This window comes from Myotis yumanensis, unplaced genomic scaffold (assembly GCF_028538775.1).
Source record: "Myotis yumanensis isolate MYYU_CA2020_CCGP unplaced genomic scaffold, mMyoYum1.0.hap1 SCAF_9, whole genome shotgun sequence".
Lineage (NCBI taxonomy): Eukaryota > Metazoa > Chordata > Mammalia > Chiroptera > Vespertilionidae > Myotis > Myotis yumanensis.
Window position 1 is genome coordinate 2,055,691 of NW_027223760.1, and position 18,956 is coordinate 2,074,646.

The 18,956-nt window shown below is 43.7% G+C and overlaps 1 protein-coding gene across 2 annotated transcripts in view; it reads right to left on the reverse strand.

Annotated features, from left to right (window-relative positions):
- The window catches only part of RBM33 (RNA binding motif protein 33), a 114,612-nt gene that overhangs the window by 81,232 nt on the left and 14,424 nt on the right, over positions 1–18,956 (reverse strand). For both annotated transcript variants that reach the window (XM_070423585.1, XM_070423584.1), the window contains exons 2-5: positions 11,188–11,266; positions 9,248–9,296; positions 5,951–6,027; positions 4,026–4,338 (exon numbers count right to left, since the gene is read on the reverse strand). In XM_070423585.1, coding sequence (XP_070279686.1) covers positions 4,026–4,338; positions 5,951–6,027; positions 9,248–9,296; positions 11,188–11,266 — 518 coding nt within the window. The remainder of the gene's footprint in view (positions 1–4,025; positions 4,339–5,950; positions 6,028–9,247; positions 9,297–11,187; positions 11,267–18,956) is intronic.

Sequence of the window (18,956 nt, forward strand, 5' to 3'; positions counted from 1 at the left end):
ACAGCCAACCAGTCGACCAGACACTTAGCATATTAGGCTTTTATTATATAGGATTATGTGTAATAGGATATTATAAAAATTAAGTCACAAAATTTTTATTAAAACATTTCTTACACACCGTTATATTGGCTGGGCTGCATGCAGGCCGCAAGTCTGACATGCTTGTGCTACATCCACCAGTCTCCCTGCTGTGAGGGACAGTCCTGTGACTAAGGCACAACTTACGAGATGGTGATGAAGTGTCGTGGGCAAATTCCGCACAGTCCCTTTAGTCCCCTGCACAGCCTGCTGCCGGACGTGGCCCTGGGAAAGCAGCAGCCCAGGAGCTGTACCATCAAATTGGCATGAAGCCTGCACACTGATTACCCAGTAAGGACAACACCAGGTCTAAAATGACCGCTGGAACTTTCTACACTAGTGGAAAGTAAACTTCTAATATTCAGTGAGTTTTCAGATTTACTGGTAAACCTAAAGCTAACACATCATTAAAATGTTTTCTTTTAATGCATGTACAGTTTGATGTGTGTACGTGCATGTGTACTTATGCATGCTTATTTAGTTTTCGTACACTGAAATCTTTATTCAATCTGAGATCCATATATGTATAATTAAAGTGCAAGGAGAGGTCCAACTTTTCCCAAAATGATCATCAGCCTTACTAAGTATGTCTGAGATATGCTCTTATTAATTCACACATATTACGAGTTCATTTACTCTATGACTGGATCTAATCATTAATGTTCCTCCAAAGATATCCCTTCATAAGCCTGCAAGAATTCTTCATCCTAACAGCCATTAAAAGAGAAAAGTTTTTCGCATAAAGCTTTTAGGGGGTTTTCAGCATGTTTCATCTTGTTGACTCATGCTTAATTGTTTTAGCACATTCTACTACGGCAGTTACCTGCCGGAGGAGAAAACACTAAACGCAAAAGAAGATGACCTTCCCCTGTGCCAATGAGAACAGAGCACAGCATGGAACCCAACTGCTGTGGTCAGTGACAGGGGCTCTGCGACAAACTCCAAGTGCCCAAACTCCAAGAAATCGCTTTAATAAAATTAGCACTAAGGGCAGTAACCTAAACAGAAAGTGACCACCTGCTCCCATGAAGAGCCCAGCAGCAGTAAGGGGCTGGGGTCACACCAGGTTCAAACCTTACAGCAACAGAAGACCAAAGAAGAGCAATTCAGTTCAACACAGGAGCTGCAATGAGAACCACAGGCTAGATTCAGGTTCTCCACCAGCTGGTCCCTGAATAAGAGATGATTCAGGTCTATATGAAATGTAAGGGGCATGTCAGCAGGCAGGAGGCTCTTGAGGGCACCCAGTAGGAAGCAGCCAGCTGAGAGGGGAAGAAAGGCTCCCGCAAGTATTGCCAGCAAGAGACTAGAAGATCTGATCCTACCCGGGGGAATTGGACTTCCCAGTGTCCCTGACCCCCGCCCCCAATAAAATGAACACTGGACAGTTACAGGCAGGCATCAAAGAGTGAACACACCATGGAGACTGAACAACCTTCTGTACAGTACAGAGAGAGGAAAATCCACTGTCCCAAATTAAACAAACTTCCAAAACCTCCAAGGCAGATGAGACCGTCAGGAACCAACTGACACCATTCCCAAAGTCAGAGAGAACAAACATGGCCAAATGACGCTAATCAAAAGTCCAGCCAATAGACATTCAAGTACAGTCTGCAGTACTGGATCCTCACTGGCAAACAAAACTCTGCTGCCCTTTTCATAAATTATCATCCTGAAACTGTTCTTACACACAAACTGAAGTTTGTTCCAATAAATTTAAGTGCACAGAAGGCAAGGGCCATGCTTCATGCTTCATGTCTTTTAGCAATATTTGTGGCCCCAGTGCTTGAACATCAGTACAGACTGGTTGAACTGCTGAATTTACAAGGGAGAGGACCAGATACAATTTGCCAATCATCTGATTTTACTGATATTCAGTAGAAAGAATAAAATGCTACAACTAGGGAATAACTAGGCACAATTTTAAAAGACTGTGACTTCACTTTTAAGAAGCATTCTAAGTAGTGCCCCACATTAAGCAGGCTTACAACACAGCAGGAGAGCAGAGAGCACCTGTCCACACAGGGAAGGATGACCAATACAAACCACTACAGGATTAGCAAAGAACAAGTGTCCAGGATGCCTTTTCCGTGCCTCTCTTTACCAAAACTTCAAACAGTTTTCATTACTAGACCTACTGAACAGAAAGCATTAAGAGTCAAATCGAATAGCTACTGAGATACTCAAACATAATCACGACTGGAACTAAATATTCTAAGATTCCACATAAACAAGCTGTAGGAAATGGGCCTCTGTGACCCATCTCCAGCATGGTCGGCTTTTGATGCAAACGGTTGCTGAATTTCCCCAGAGCAAACAGAATGTAGGGAGGAGGGAAGAGGATATAAGAACAAAGCACTGTGGCCAGCATCATGGTGGAAACCCCCGAGGTACCTGCCTCAACTAGACTGAGGGAGGTGGAGGCAACTAGAAAAGGCTTCAGCCCAATTTTTTTAAATGGCCCAATGGGAGACAGCAAGACCTAGGCGACATATGAGGAAACAGGTGACCCCATAGTACTCAGCCAATGAGGACCCGGAGGAGGGACTGAATAAACAGGCTGTGTTTGCTGCCCCAGGTGTGCCTGTACAACTGGACAGACACCTGCTCTTGAGAACTTATTAAAAGTCTGATTTTTCCCATACTTCTGTCTCTGAGTCCGTTACTTGAATTCAGACAGGTGAGGATTTCTCACACAATCTTTTTGCAATTATATACATACTAGAGGTCCGGTGCACAACATTCGTGCATTGGGGGTGGGGGGGATCCTCAGCCCTGCCTGTGCCCTTTCGCAGTCCGGGAGCCCTTGAGGGGACATCCTTAGCGCTACCATGGAGGCGGGCCGCTGTGCTCGCCAACCATGAGCCTGGCTTGTGGCTGAGCCATGATCCCTCTGTGGGAGCGCACTGACCACCAGGGGGCAGCTCCTGCATTGAGCGTCTGCCCCCTGGTGGTTAGTGTGCGTGTCATAGCGACCGGCTGTTCCATCCTTCAGTCAATTTGCATATTACCCTTTTATTATATAGGATATGTATTTCATTGGCCAAAATCCAGCACTTTTTGAACTTTTTTCTCAAATGCAAGCTTCCTCTGAATGAGATCATAGGAGAGAGGGCAGAGCTCCCCCTACAAGAGGCTGTGTACACCCTCTAACTCTGCAGGCTCCCCCACCCCCTGTAGCCCCATGTACCATGCATTTCAGTGCAACCCCTATGTCCTGAAAACCCCAAGATCCTACTGCAGCTATGATCACATCCTTCCACATAATCTCGTAAGAGCTAGTTTTAAAAACAAATCTCTTTAATGATGAATCACTAAAGACCCATGAGCAGCCTTTCACTAGCACCTTTTCTGTTGATATTCAATTTAAAAACAGAAAGCTACTATGAAAATCATCTTTCTGAAATAAAAATCAGCAGTCTCCACTTCCTGATCACAGATAACAAATTCCTGTGACATTTCCTAAACTAACCTCCCATCTCTTTATTCCTGTTTGGACAGTTCTCGGTTACAGAAAGGATGAATGAACAGAACATCAATCACTTTCAAATATTAGCACCTTAAAGATGTCTTTAGCAGGTCAATAATCTTTTCACCTTAGAAGAACTTTATCAGATCTTGTCTAAAGCCAGAATAAAAGCTCTGCATTAAGTACTTCTAACAATTGACAGTGTATCTGCACCACACAAAGCTGTTTTCTTCCTTAGGGTGCAATCCTCAAGGTCACAATTCTGTACAGCCTTCCAGAATGACAAAGGAGCATTACCTCCAGCCAAACAAGCTGTCAACACAAACTTTGTCACAGCTCAGATAAAGAAACTGGCAGACAGTGATAATAAGGTCTAATTTCCCTCCCTCCCAAGGGAGGGAAATAGATTTCAGATCAGTCTAGAAACCTGTGCCCTGGCAGCCAGGTTATCTTTGGCACACAAAGGAGAAGGACTCACTGTGAATTCATCTAAAGGCTCATTGATCTCGATGTCCAACACTTCGTCATTGTACAGCTGCTCCTCCTCTGGCTCTTCCACATACTCCATGTGGTCTTCTGTCAGCTCGGCATCCTGGCCTTCATACTGTCCTTCCTCCGGATACTCATGAGCATACAATTCAGACCCATCGGACTTGTGATAAACCAGTTCATCCTCTCCTTGCTCATACTCGGATTCCTGTTCTCCAGACTGGTCATTAGTGTTGTCAGCCAGTTCATATGATGTGACCATGCCAGATGTGGTTTTCAGACTAATTGTGACACCCTGAGAACTAGAGGGAACAAAAATACAGAAAGGTGCCAATTAGAGTGGAGCTTAAAACTAAGTCATACACCAATTAACTGTTACAAGGACAAACCTTGACTGGAGAAAAGTTATTCCAGTTCTTATAAATACACACTAAGCCCAACAAGGACTGAAAACAGAGCTCGTATTCTGCACTGAGCCAGCACCGCACACTCTCACAGGACAGCAGCCCGTGTGGCATACTAAGCCAGCAATGCACCCTCTGATGGAACAGCACCCCGACTATCAGCAGCTGCAGGTTATTTGACCACGAGAATCAGATCAACCAGTTGGGAAAACAGGTCTGATTTGACTGGCAAAAGTTGAGATCTGAATGCAAATATTTTATTTCATTCTAACTACCAGAATGAAAAGGATGGCATGTTTTCTAAGATTTCAAAGTAAAAATAGGAGTATTACTCTATAAACAAAAAATCATAATTATAAAAACTATTTTTTTAAATCCATGGTGCAAATTATAGGCTCCTATTTTAAAATAAAAATATTAAAAATGTGTATAAAACTACATTTTAATGTTCAAATAAATAAAATTTATCCTAGTCACAAACATGAAAAAATTAGTTCATAATTTCTGAGCAACATACCAGGGTTAAAGTTTTAAAACTGCAAAAAAAATTCATATTCTACCTATTAAGTCACAAAAGCTAATAAAGTGTAAGATACACTTAAAATACAAGATTTTGCAAATAAATCTAAGTCCCACATATTAAGTATCCAATCCTAACAAAACATATACGCCACACAGACATGTGGTTTAAAACTCCAAAGGTCTGCTTCAAGGCAACCCCACTGTGATGGTGGTGTGTGGAGGTGAAGGCTTTGGGAGGTGCTTAAGTCACGAGGCTGGAGCTTCATGATGGGATTAGTGCCCTTATAAAAGGGACCCCAAAGAGCCTCTCTCCCCTTTTGTCACCTGAGAACACAGAGAGAAGGCACCATCTGTGAACCAGAAAGTGGGTCCCCACCAGACCCTGACAGGGCTAGCTAGCACTCTGGCCTTGGACTTCCCGGCCTCCAGAACTGTGGGAAATAAATTTGTTGTTTATAAGCCACCCAGTTTATAGTATTTTACTACTGCAGCCCAAACAGACTAAAACAATTACATTCAGATAGTCAACCGGAGATAAAGTACAGTCCAAAGGAATTTCCAAAATGGCAATTCCCAAATGGTAATCAGCTAGGTACAAGTAAAAACTGTTTAGAAGAAAGCAAAAACAGCAACAGCAAACAGCAGCAAACAAAACGACGAGCCCAGGGGCATTGCCCCAATCAGATAAAGCAATTCCTCAAAACAGCAGTACACACCTGTGCTGAGTTTTCTTATCACCTGCACTCAGCAGAACCCACAGAGGTCATTAAATGCAAGGCCAACACTGACTTTTAAACAGTTGATCTACTTATAGAAAAATGTACCTATTTATGGCTTTTACATCAGAGTTATATTAATATCCCATTTAGAATAAAATCATATGTTAAAAATATAATACATTAAATTATCTCCATTGTAATTATAAATTACAAACAGTTCTTATCAACTTAGTTAAATAAAGACAATTTTTAAGGAGTTAATAGAGTACCTGAAATTTTCGTCGTCTTCATTATCACTCTGTAAAAGATCATCGTTCAGCTCTTCATCTGACAAATCCGACTGATTCTAATTAAAATAAGAAATCTACTTAATGCATGTCATTTCCATAATAAGACTTGTTATAAAAAGTGCAAAATCACGTTGACTGGATTGTTTCTAACCCTGTTATTAAAATATTTACCATTCAGAAAGTTTTCACAGTTTCATGTAACCAGTGACAAAATGGAGAAATCCCACATACAGCATACTTGCTTACTACCCCAGACTAGTTTTTAGATGCACAGTCAAGTAGGTATAGAAGTAACAAGCATAATGATCATATTTACTATAATTCTAACCAAAAAAGGGAAGTCTTGTGGTGACACCCTACAAACAAAAATTTTTCTTAAAGACACCATAAGATTTTACTAAATGTAACATTGTTAGTATATAAAATCTAAAGACTTTTTAAAGAAAAAGGAAAAAAGTGGAATTTTAGAAATAAACAGATTTTAAATAACCGGATCACTAAATTAAAATGATAAGGGATTAAAATAAAACTTTGGTTTGTCCAACACAGTTGGCACATGAAAATAAATATGACTACTCAGGTCCTCCTGTTCTTGACGGCCCTGTGCACTCATTATGCCAAGTAGAGGTAACTGGTGATTTTGTCAACTAGTCACATTTCTATACTCTCAGGTTAAATATATATCAGTATCGTAGACAGGGGGCAGGGAGGAACTTCACATTTTCCTTGTCTATTAAAATTATTTCTATGATATATATAAATTACCACTCCCCCTCCAAAAGACAATCCAAGCCCTGCCCCCACACACATATTAGGGACAAAAAAAACACACTTGGTTTTCTACTTAAAGAAGCAGCAAACAAATAAGCAGTATTTTCCCAGCATTTTATAGCTTATAAGAATAGATTTTTCAAGCTTGTCTGTATACTTTCTACAAAAATAGGCTTCTCAAACTTGTCTGTATATTCTCTATTATAGTATTTTTGATGTAAGCCAAAAATATATCAAGCTTATTAGTCGTTCTTATTAGTCCCAAGAGACTCCACCCAATCGCTGACATTAGAATAAGATAAAAACAGACCCTGTACTTAGTTTACTTGAAGGGAGGTGGAGCAGCTGAAACAAAGCAGACTGCTTTAATGGAGTCAAAATGAAGTTTCACCTCGTTGCCCACATATTCGATCATCCCAACTGGGCCAGTTTTGAGTGACAGGAACGCCATTAACAGGTGTGAGCCAGGCCTGCCATGGGTGAACCTAGGTATAGCTGCCCAATTCATTAAATAAACCACTTTCAGGAAATCTTTAAAAATTAATCCAATGAAAGCCAAATTCCATTCAATAAGAGGCTGCTTCCTTCAGTTATTTTAGTTGAACATTTAAGTATTTGTCAAAAATCAATGAACCAACAAATAATTCACCAAACAAAAAAAAGAATATATGTTGTAATGGACCCCTGATGGTAATATATCTCACTTTTGAGTTCTGCAGATTCAACTTTGTGTCAATTCTGAACCTAATGAGTAACAAACAGAGGAGACAATGATCAAAACACCCACTTTATTGATAAAGCTGGAAGGAAGAACTAGACTAAATCCTTGAGGCCAAACTGATTTTCAACTCCCTCCCAATGAACTGGAGTGAGCTCTCTCCACAGGCAGAAGCGGAGAAGCCAGGGGGGTTCTGCTCAGGACGGTCTGAGGAAAAGCAGGGCAAAAAGAGCCCAAGAAAGGAAGAGACAGTGGCCATGAATGCGCGAAACCTTCCTCCACTCTCAACAAACCGCCAGACATTCCTGCACAGAAGAGGAGCAAGTAAGAAAGAAAAGGAGTGGTTCTCCCATGGCTCTCCGAGACTGCCGAGAATGCAGGCACTTTGATGGGACAGCAACCTTGGGAGAACACTGGGTGCACCCGAAGAGGACTGTCATGCGCCTGCTGCTGCACAAGGAGAGCAAAGGAGCTCTGGAGTCACAGGCCAGCGGTCAGCTGCCATCGCAAGCCCGGCCCATTTCTGACAGCTCTCACCGGGTCACACCAGCCTGCTTTGTCTTACGTTTACAGCCTTTCATTTCTACCCTGTACATATTTAAAATTGACTCTACAACCTCCCTCCTTGACACAGACAAACCTGTCCTCAAGCTGTCCCTCACAGTCTGACATTTTTGCTACACTCAATACATGGTTTTGAATGAAAGGAGGCCATTAACCTCCCTGGCCACCAGTGGCCTAGGAGTCTCTCTCCAGTCAGTTACATCTCCGTACATTTGTGGAGACTCAAGTGTGAAAAAGACAGTGGTCAGGCAGCCAGTGCACCCATCGCCTGGGCTCCTCTCACAGCCCTATAATAAACTCACCAATACCTGACCAAATTCAATCTCATTAGCAACCAAATAAATAGAAAGTAAACCAACTAGATACCATTTTTCATCTATCGCACTGAGGAATATTTTTGTTTTTGTTATTTTTGGTTATCCTCACATGAGGATATTTTTCCCATTGCATAAAGATGAAGCAAGACTGTCTTTAACTAAAATTGCTAAAGCAGGTGACAAATGCATGAGGGTCCTGTTACACTGTTCCCTCTTCATTTGTATGGCATTTAAATTTTCTATTAAAAAGTTGTTTTTAAAAAATCATAAGCAATTAGCTGGAAACAACCCCAATGCACATAGAAATGTCTAGGTATACTTTAGTATACACAAACAATGAAATATTACATAGCCATTATAAAGTATCTTAAAATATTTAGTGACAATAGGAAAATGCCAATGATACAACACTAAATTTAAAAGAAACAGTATTTTATATGTAAAGTATGTATAAAAACATGGAATAAGAATGAAAGGAAATAGAATATCTGTATATTTGAGTATGTTTGAGTATAAAGATAAGCTTATCTTTAAGCTTATCTCTGAATATTCCCAAAAAGTGAATTCCAGATCCAGTATGCCAAATATTAACTCCAAATATGAAGTTCCTTCAAGAAAAGTGGTAGTTTTATGGTTACCATTCTCACAAACTCAATACCTGCTAGAGTGCCTTGGACAATATAGGAACTAAACTATTAAAGAATCTACTGTTTGAGTTATAGTTATCAGAGAATTTACTAACAGTAAATTAACAGTCAGTTCTTTGTGCACTTAAAAATTCAATTCACAAAATTTTAATCTATACCTAACTTTCCAGGAACACATCCCCTTCAGAAGACATATTCCTATATTTTAAGTATAATTAAATGACTACCATTTAGTTTCAAAAAGATCTTTACTTCTTACCTTTTTGCCAGACAGCAAATCTTCTCCAAGTAAGTCATCTTCAAGTTCACTGGAGAGAAGAAGAGATACGTCAATGCATCATCTCATTACATGCTGGGAATCTACCCAGGATTTGGGGGCTTGGGTACTTGCACGTTATATTTGCTATACTTTCCCTTTTCTTTACTAATAATAAAGACTTATTTTCAAATATATAGGGAACACTGGTCTCTTAAGTGTGAGAGAGACTTTGCTATAGGAGGTGGCTCTCACTAGACCTCTAAGCTTAGTTTTTCACCTCAATATGGGAACTTTTTTTTTTTACCTGTTCAGTAATCAGTAAAACAATATATTATAACAAGTAGTATCTGTGCTTTCTCCTACCTTTAAAAACCTACAAAACATAGGAAAAGATGTCCAATATCATTAACTAGAAAAATTAAAAACCACTGAGAGCGTTTGACACTTATCAAACTGCAAAAACTGAAAAAAATTAAAACATGGAACAATCATGCTGATGATGACATACAAGAAATTCATAACTAAGGGAGTTATCTCTATGTGACATGGAGGTCCCAGCAGTCATCTGCCTGCCATCTTTTGTCAGCATGTTTATGTTCTGAATGATGGGAACATGCTTTCTCATAAAACAGAAACCCCTGAGAAGGGAATGTCAGGGTTTTGTGCTATTCTTGCAGATATATATTTTTATATTTTAATTAAAAAAGAATAAACAAAACCATACAGGAAAACATTTAGACATTTAATTATATTACTTATAAAAATATATTTAAAGACTTTTTACTGTTCAAGGGAACACAGGCTGCAGACTGGGAGGAAATCTCTACAAGCACAAAAATAAATTTCCCAAAGTATAAAGTATCATAAAATCAATAAGGAAAAGACGACCCAAAAGAAAAACAGACATAGATATGAAAATATAACTGACAGAAAAGAAAATGCAAATGATGAGTAAACTGCTAAAATACACTATTTGATTCAGCTCCTATCAGAGTCTTTTAAACAAAAATCAGTTACCACTACTTCCCAGTAAGACCATTTCTTTTACAGGTGAATTTGTTCTAAGCTCTGAGCAATGTTTTATAGGTTTAGAGTCACTGGAGAGTAATGAACTTTATAAAATTTATAAAGGCTATGGTATGAGACGTAGTTTCCAATGTAGATTATTCTGTGAAGTTTCTGGGGCTCCCTAGTTTCCCCGACAGGAATCAGGTTCTTGTTTTATAATACTGTTGTTCTTTAGTCAGAGTGTTCACCTTTATGTTAAACTTTCTGACTATAACCCAAAGTCATTTTCACATTTGCAACACAGTATTTAAGTGGTAAAATGTATACAGACAGAATCATCATCATTTGAGAACTCCACCCCCCAGCTCTGTCCCCTGGCCTTCTTCCAGGAAACATCCGTGTGCCGGTGCTCAAGCTCCTCAACGAAAGTAATCGCTACACTGAACTGACATCTATCATTACTGGGGACTTTCCATATACTGTCATTGTGTGTGTACTTGTGCGTATGTATGTGCACACACACATGCACTCCTAAAAAGGTATTTTCATCTTCACAAGGAATCGGGGAAATACAAATTTAAAATATATATTAAAATGGCAAAAACTGTAAAGTCTACCAAATATTGGGTAGGATGTGGACAACAGGAACTCTTGCAGAAAAGTACTCCAACAACAGCTCTGGGTGTTCACCAAGTCAATACCATCAATGTATAGAAACACAGAGAGATGAGACAACCAGTGTCCCACTGGCCACCCTTTAGACAACACAAGCCTGGAGCCTCTGCCTGGAGTGCCCGTCCTTGTCCTCCAGCCCACCTGGAAAGAGCATCAGGGGGCCAACACACTGTTTTCAGAGAAGAACTCTGCAGAGCCAAGTGGCGGAATGAGATAAATCAGCGTGGACTCTGATACACACAAGCAGGTGTTCATACCTGTCCCAGTCCTCATCTGCTGCCCTTCTCCTCCAGGACCGCTCTGCACCCGGCTTATCAAATTGGTCAAAGTCATCATCTGTGAAGGAGAGGCCATGAAAGTCAGTCTTCCCAAATTAAAACACATCCACATCTTCAAATAGTGACACAACCTTTCTTTTGAGGATTCCTGGTATGACATTTTAAAGTACAAAAGTTCCATATATAACTCTTACAAATACTTTAGCCATTTTTAGTAATTAAAAAACCTTAAAGTATAAAGCTATTCAAAGAAAATCAATTTATTGAACACTATTAGAAAAACCACAATAGAACAGTATTTTTAATCATAAATTTCAATAAAACATTTTCTTTATAAAATGATTTAATGTGTATTTTTGCTACAATTACACAAATGGGAAGAAATTGCTGATTTGCTAATAGTTATATTACTTTTTGTAATCTTTACATATTTCCAAATGAATCATGGAGAACAAAGACCATCATTAAGGAAGTTGATAGGATAGTGTAGAGAACACGACAGGAATGGGACACAAACCACGCATATACAGTGCACCGTGAACAAGGCAGGGGTTGGGACACGGAAACCCATCAACCCCATGCAGTCAAAAATTCATGTATAACTTTGGCCTCTGCCAAAACTTAACAGTCATCCCTCAGTATCCACTGGAGATTGGTTTCAGAAACCCTTCAGATACCACAATCCACGGATGCTCAAGTCCCTTATACAGTAGGTCCTCAGGTTACATCAGAGATCCATTCCTACGGCACGACGTAACGCGATTTTCGCTGTAAGTCGGAACCCACCTACATAAGCACCTACGTCACTCATATGGAGCACATACACAGCAGTATTGAAGTGAAACAGTAAAAACAATTTAAAAGAAAGATAACAATTCCTGACCTTTAGTTGTGGTAAATAAATAATAAAAAACATAAAGCACGTATGTACATACATTGAAATGATGGAACTTTTTTTATATATAAAGAAATGGGAGATGGCGACATAACCACGAAAGTCCGATGTAACCCAAGGACTGTCTGTATAAAACTAGAGGCCCAGCGCGCACAAAATCGTGCAGGAGTAGCTCACTTCCGCTTGCCTCAGCTGGCCGCTCCACCCATCACCACTAGTAGCTCACGCCCTGCCCTCCGCCACCCATAGCTCTCCAACACTTGTAGCTTGCGCCCCACCCTCCACCGCTCATAGCTTGCGCACCTCCCTGCCCGCTGCGAGAGCCACTGCTTGTTTGCTCATAACGGCATGACAGCCACGGGCCTTTTATGTAAGAGACTAGAAGCCGGGTGCACAAATTCGTGCACGAGTGAGGTCCAGCCGTCTGGCCCCATGGGGCCCAATCAGGCTGGGCTGGCAGGGGTGAGGGGATGTGGGGGGGCCAATTGGGGCCAGGCTGGCGGGGGGCCACAGGCAGATGGTTGGCCAGCCCGCCCCTGATGGGGGGAGAGGCGGTGTGAGGGGGATCCAGGGCGGGGCTGTGGGAGGTTGGGAGGGGCTGATCAGGGTCGATCGGGCCAGTTGGCTGCCGCAGTGCGCGTCACAGTGACCAGTTATTCCGGGCACTTGGCTTTCATATATATATATACTAGAGGCCCGGTGCACAAAAATTTGTGCAGCCGGGCCTGTGCCCTCTCGCAGTCTGGGACCCCTCAGGGGATGACCACTTGCTGGCTTAGGCCTGCTCCCTGGGGGATTGGGCCTAAGCTGGCAAGCAGACATCCCTCTGGCAGCCCGGCAGCCCTCAGGGGATGTCCACTTGCCAGCGGGGAGCAGGCCTAAGCTGCAGATGGACATCCTTAGCGCTGCTGAGGAGGCAGGAGAGGCTCCTACCACCACTGCTGTACTGGCAACCATCAGTCTGGCTTGTGGCTGAGCAGAGCACCCCCCATGTGGGAGCACACTGACCACCAGAGGGCAGCTCCTGCATTGAGCATTTGCCCCCTGGTGGTCAGTGTGTGTCATAGTGACCAGTCATTCCCAGTCCTGCTGCTGTTAGGGTCAATTTGCATGTTACCCTTTTACTATATAGGATAGAGGCCTGGTGCACGGGTGGGGGCCAGCTGGTTTGCCCTGAAGGGTGTCCCGGATCAGGGTGGGGGTCCCGCTTGGGTGCCTGGCCAGCCAGGGTGAGGAGCTGATGGCTGTTTGCAGCTGGTCACACCCCCTTCAGGGTGGGGGTCCCCACTGGGGTGCCTGGCCAGCCTGGATGAGTGGCTGATGGCTGTTTTCAGGCTGGCCACACCCCCTTCAGGGTAGGTGTCCCTACTGGGGTGCCTGGCCAGTCTGGGTGAGGGGCTGAGGGCCGTTTTCAGGCTGGCCTGCGACTGAAGCTCCCAGCCTCTCCTTTTTTTTTTTTTTTTTTTATTCTGGGATTTATTTACCTTCTATAATTGAAACTCTGTTGCCTTCACTGGCGCTTCCAGCTTTGAGGCTGCGGCTGGCTGAAAGCAGGTATCTGGGGTTTGTTTAGCTTCTATAATTGAAACATTGTTGCTTTTGGAGCTTGAAGCAGGCCACAGCAGGCGGGGAACCTTGGCTTCCTCCATCACTGGAGCAAGCAAACCTCCTGCTCGCTTCAGCTGCGTAGCTGCCGGCCACCATCTTTGTTAGCAGTTAATTTGCATATCTCGCTGATTAGCCAATGGGAAGCGTAGCGGAGGTATGGTTAATAACCCTTTTTGTCTTTTATTAGATAGGATTAGATAGGATAGGACACACACACACACATATACACACTAGAGGCCCAGTGCACGAAATTGGTACAAGAGAAGGGTGGGGGTACCTCAGCCCGGTCTGTACCCTCTCCAATCCGGGACCCCTCAGGGGATGACCGGTTTAGGCCTGATTGGGCCTAAAGCAGCAGTCGGATATCCCTCTCGCAATCCAGAACTGCTGGCTCCAAACCACCCTCCCCTGCTGACCTGATCGTCCCTAACCACTCTGCCTGCCTGCCCAATAGCCCCTAACCGCCTCTGCCTGCCGACCTGATCACCCCCTAACTGCCCTCCCCTGCCGGCCTCATTGCAAGATGTCCGGTCTATCCAGTCTAATTAGCATATTACCCTTTTATTAGTATAGACTAGTGGCCCGGTGCACGAAATTCGTGCACGGAAGGAGGGTGTCCCTCAGCCCAGCCTGCACCCTCTCCAATCTCGGACCCTTTGGGGGATGTCGACTGCTGGTTTAGGCCTGATCCCAGGATGTCCGACTGCCGGGATCGGGCCTAACCCGGCATTTAGACATCCCTTTCACAATCCTGGACCGCTGTCTCCTAACCACTCACCTGCGTGCCTGCCTGATTGCTCCCTAACAGCTCCCCTGCCGGCCTGATTGACGCCTAACTACTCCCCTGCCGGCCTAATCATCCCCAACTCCCCTCCCCTGCTGGCCCGATCACCCCCAAGGCTTTTATTAGTATATATATGACCCTTCACAGAAAATTTCACTAACCCTGCTTTACAATAAGGGATTGACGATTGAATCATTGGGGCCAGGCACCAAGATTTCCTTTCTTTGAATAGTGGAGGGAATAATTATCTTGTCTTTAAATTGCCCTAAACATCAAATGAGATAATGACTTAGAAAAGCATAAAAGCACCATATAAAGACAACTGTCTTATTATATACCGAAAAGACAATAAAGTGGTAAAATGAAAAACACTATTTTTATTCTCCCCCTTCCTTCCTTTACAGCCTTTATTTAAACTTTGAAATTTAGAAAAATTTCACTCCTATTTTCATTTCTTTACATTCAATATTATTTTGTATTATTTTCATGTTTATTAGTTACAGAATAGTGGTTAGACAACCATATACTTTACAAAGTGTTCCCTGATACTTCCAGTACCCACCTGGCTTCATACCATCATTACAACACTGTTGACTCTAGTCCCTATTTAAGTGACAATAGGTTTACAGGTTCCTTCCAACCTTTCTTTTGTGTTGCTTGACCTTCCTTTTCTTTCTCAGGTCTTCCCTTATTTTCTTTATATAGTATCTCAATTGGCCCTCAAAGCTCAGTGAAGGCACTGGGACACGCTTAACACATTTTACGGAGCAGGAAACTGAGGCCAATTCCAGTTGGTTATGGAACTGGACTCCTCGCGCAGGGAACCCTCACAGCCGGCTCTCCGCCTTTCCTAAGGGACAGCCAGGGCAAACAGAACAAACCTCCCCAAGAGGCTTCCAAGCCTCATTCTCCAGCACCTCTTCATCATGGATGCTCCACATTCTTTCCTCTCCCCCGCCCCACCCCCATTCTTTACTGCCCCCCCCCTTCTGGGGAGCAGGTGGTAGGCTTGCACTCACTGTGCAGGTGTGCACCCCCATGGGGTGGGCGAGAACTGGGGGCGGGGCGGGCGCAGGCTTAGTTTTGGGGCCAAGGCGGGAGCAGGAGTCCTGGCCTCTCAAGTGTGCAGGCCGCGGGGAGGCCCGGTCAGCACCGGGAGCTTCACCAAACCGCTGCAGTGGGGTACCCAGCATGGGGCGCTCCTCCACTGAGGTGGTGCCACCCCTCCACCCCGCCTCAGGGCTGCGAGTCTGTGCCCCTCCGCCTGGGCGTCCTTCCACGCCTGCAGTCATCCCTGCAGTCATCGCCTCTTGTTTCCTGCCTATTGGGGCCAATACAGAACCTCACTCTCTGCAGGCCAGGCAGATCCCTGCCCGCCAGCACCCTGCCCAGGCCTGAGCCCCCCCGAGTGCACCCCACCTTGGTGCCGCTCTGCGCTCCTTGGGCCGCCCGCCTGCTGGCCAGCTGCTTCCCCCAAGCCATGGCGCTTGCCCAGGATCGCCCATCAGGCGGAGGCCTGTGCGCGCGCCTGCAGACCCCATGGCCGCGGCTCCTGGCAGGGGCTTTGCCAAAGGTTCCTCTACCTTCAAGCTCTCTCCTCAGATTCCCAGGAGCTTGGCTCCCGCGGCCCAGCCCTTCCGTGGCTCCCTGCAGCCCTGCTCTACTCAGCTCTCCCGCCACCCACCTGTCAGGAAGCTGTCTGGAGCCTTGCTGCGGGCAGTGTGGTTCTGGGGCAGGGGCTGGGGTGTGGGGAGGAGCTCCAGGAAAGTTTAGTAAACCCCCGGTCCCCAGCCCCTCTTTGAGCGGAGCCCAGGGCAGGCTGGGGGCCTGGGTCCAAACACTGCAGCTGCGGAGGCCCCGCCCGCCCAGGGCCACACACAGGGGTCCCGGCTGGGGGCGTGGTTTAGGCCGCTTGTTCGCACTGCCAAGGCACCCCCACCTCCTCCGCCCAGGTCGCAAACGGGTCCCCGCTGGGGGCGTGGTTTAAGCGGTTTGTTTGCACCACCAAGCCCCCGCCCGCCGCCCAGGCCGCACACAGGGCAGTTGGGGGCGTGGTTTAGGCGGCTTGTTCGCACTGCCAAGCCCTCCCGCTGCCCAGGTTGCACACAGAGGTCCCGGCTGGGGGCGTGGTTTAGGTGGCTGTTTGAGCCGCCAAGCCCCCCACCCCCACCCGGCCACTCAAGGCCGCACACTGGGGTCCTGGCTGGCGTTGGGGCTTAGGCGCCACGGGGGCGGGATGATAGCTCAAGCTGGCCCAACCTGCCTGCATGCAAATTAGCCGCCATCTTGGCTGAAAGTTAATTTGCATATACTCACTGATTAGCCAATGAAAAGGGTAGCGGTCGTACGCCAATTACCATGTTTCTCTTTTATTAGTGTAGATGGCCCAGCACACTGCAGATTCCCAACCACAAATCAAAAATACTGTTTTTGATCCATGGTTGGTTGAATCTGCCAATGCAAAACCTGGGGATACAGACTGCCAACTACATATTTATTGAAAAAAATCCATATATAAGTGGACCTGTGCATTTCAAACACACGTTGTCCCAGGGTCAACTGTACTTTTAAATTCTCCAGCAGCCACATTTAAAAAGTAAAAAGAAGCTTGAAACTTTAACAAGTGAAATTTTAAAACATATTTTATTTAACCCAGAATATCAAAATAATATCATTATAGCATGTAATCAGTGGAAAAAAATTAATACTTTACATTTTCCCCACACTACGTATATGATTTGCACACACAGCATGTTGCACATCTAATTTTTTTAATCCTCACACAGAATGTTTTTTTTTATTGATGAGAGGGGCATCACTAAGAGAAACAGCCATCGGTTGCCTCCCGTACGTGAGACTGGGGATTAATCCCACAACCTAGGTATGTGCCCTGACCAAGAATCGAACCTGCAACCCTTCAGTGCACAGATCTAACAATGCTCCAATCAACTGAGCTACACCTGCCAGGGCTCTTAACTGAATGACAAACTCACTAGTGGGGCTCACCAGTACCTGTGAACTGGCAGAACAATCCATGAACTTGAAAATAGATCAATAGAGACTGTCCAGTCCAAAAGGTGAACACGGAACACTGTGCAGCATGCATGTTAGGCCATAAAATAATTGTTCATAAATTTTTTAAAAATTAAAATCATGCAAAGCATAGTTTGTAAAGTAAAACTGGAAATAATGAAATAAAAACCAGAAAATTCACAAATACATGGAAATTAAACAGCACACACTTCATCAACTAACAGATCAAAGAAATAATTAGGGACATGAGAAAAGACTTTGAGACAAATGAGCACAGGATGCTTGGAGGGAAATTTATGACTGGAAATATTTTCCTAACTGCTAAATGCAAGCAACTAATTCAAGTTGTTTTTTTAATGTGCAGGTCAAACAAAATATGCCTCTGGGCTATTCTGACAAGCAGCCAAAGTACGACCTGTGAGAAAAGCAAACAGAATCTAAACAGCTATTTTCACTGCTTTCCCTTCTACCTCCTACTGGACTTTCAGTCAATACCACATATTTTATTTTATACTTATTTTCTTTTTTTTTCTTTTTTTTTAATTTTTAAATTTATTTTTATTTTTTTTCAAGTACAGTTTGCATTCAATATTATTCTGTTATACTTATTTTCTAAAAGGTTTCTATGTTCCTTTCCCTTCCTCCACCAAATTATATACTTCCTGAATACAGGAGCATTCCCTATCCATGAAAACATGAACAAAAAGTTTTGCTTGCCCTAACCGGTTTGGCTCAGTGGACAGAGCATCAGCCTGCGGACTGAAGGATCCCAGGTTCGATTCCGGTCAAGGGCATGTACCTTGGTTGCGGGCACATCGCCAGTAGGGGGTGTGCAGGAGGCAGCTGATTGATGTTTCTCTCTCATCGATATTTCTACTCTCTATCCCTCTCCCTTCCTCTCTGTAAAAAAATCAATAAAACATATTAAAAAAAAAAAGTTTTGCTCATGGCTTCATATTACTACACAATGTGAAGGAATTAATACTTAGTCACAATCGCCCTTGACAGATATTGCTTAAATTACAGTACCCAATTCTGCTGAAGCCAGAAAGCCCTTACACCAAGCTAGCTCCTAATAACTATCACTGACAAACACTGCTTAAAAATGAACAACCCTTGCTCCTAGCCTAATCTGATTCAGTGGACTCTAATGTTTGTTTTAAAGCTTCCCAGTAATTCTGACAGACAGCTAAGGTGAGAATCCTTATGGCCCCAGTCAACTGCTATCAATCAGAGTAGACCCTCCAGAAGTAAAGCTTAACTGCCATATTGTCACATAAATACTTCCTGGAATGAGTTAAATCCCACAAAAGTCAAAATTAGAAGCCAGGATCATGCAAAAATAATTAAAATAAATACTTCTCCAAAAGAAAGACCCCATAACATGCCCTTAAAAATTGTCTATAAAATTATTCCAAAATAAGGAAG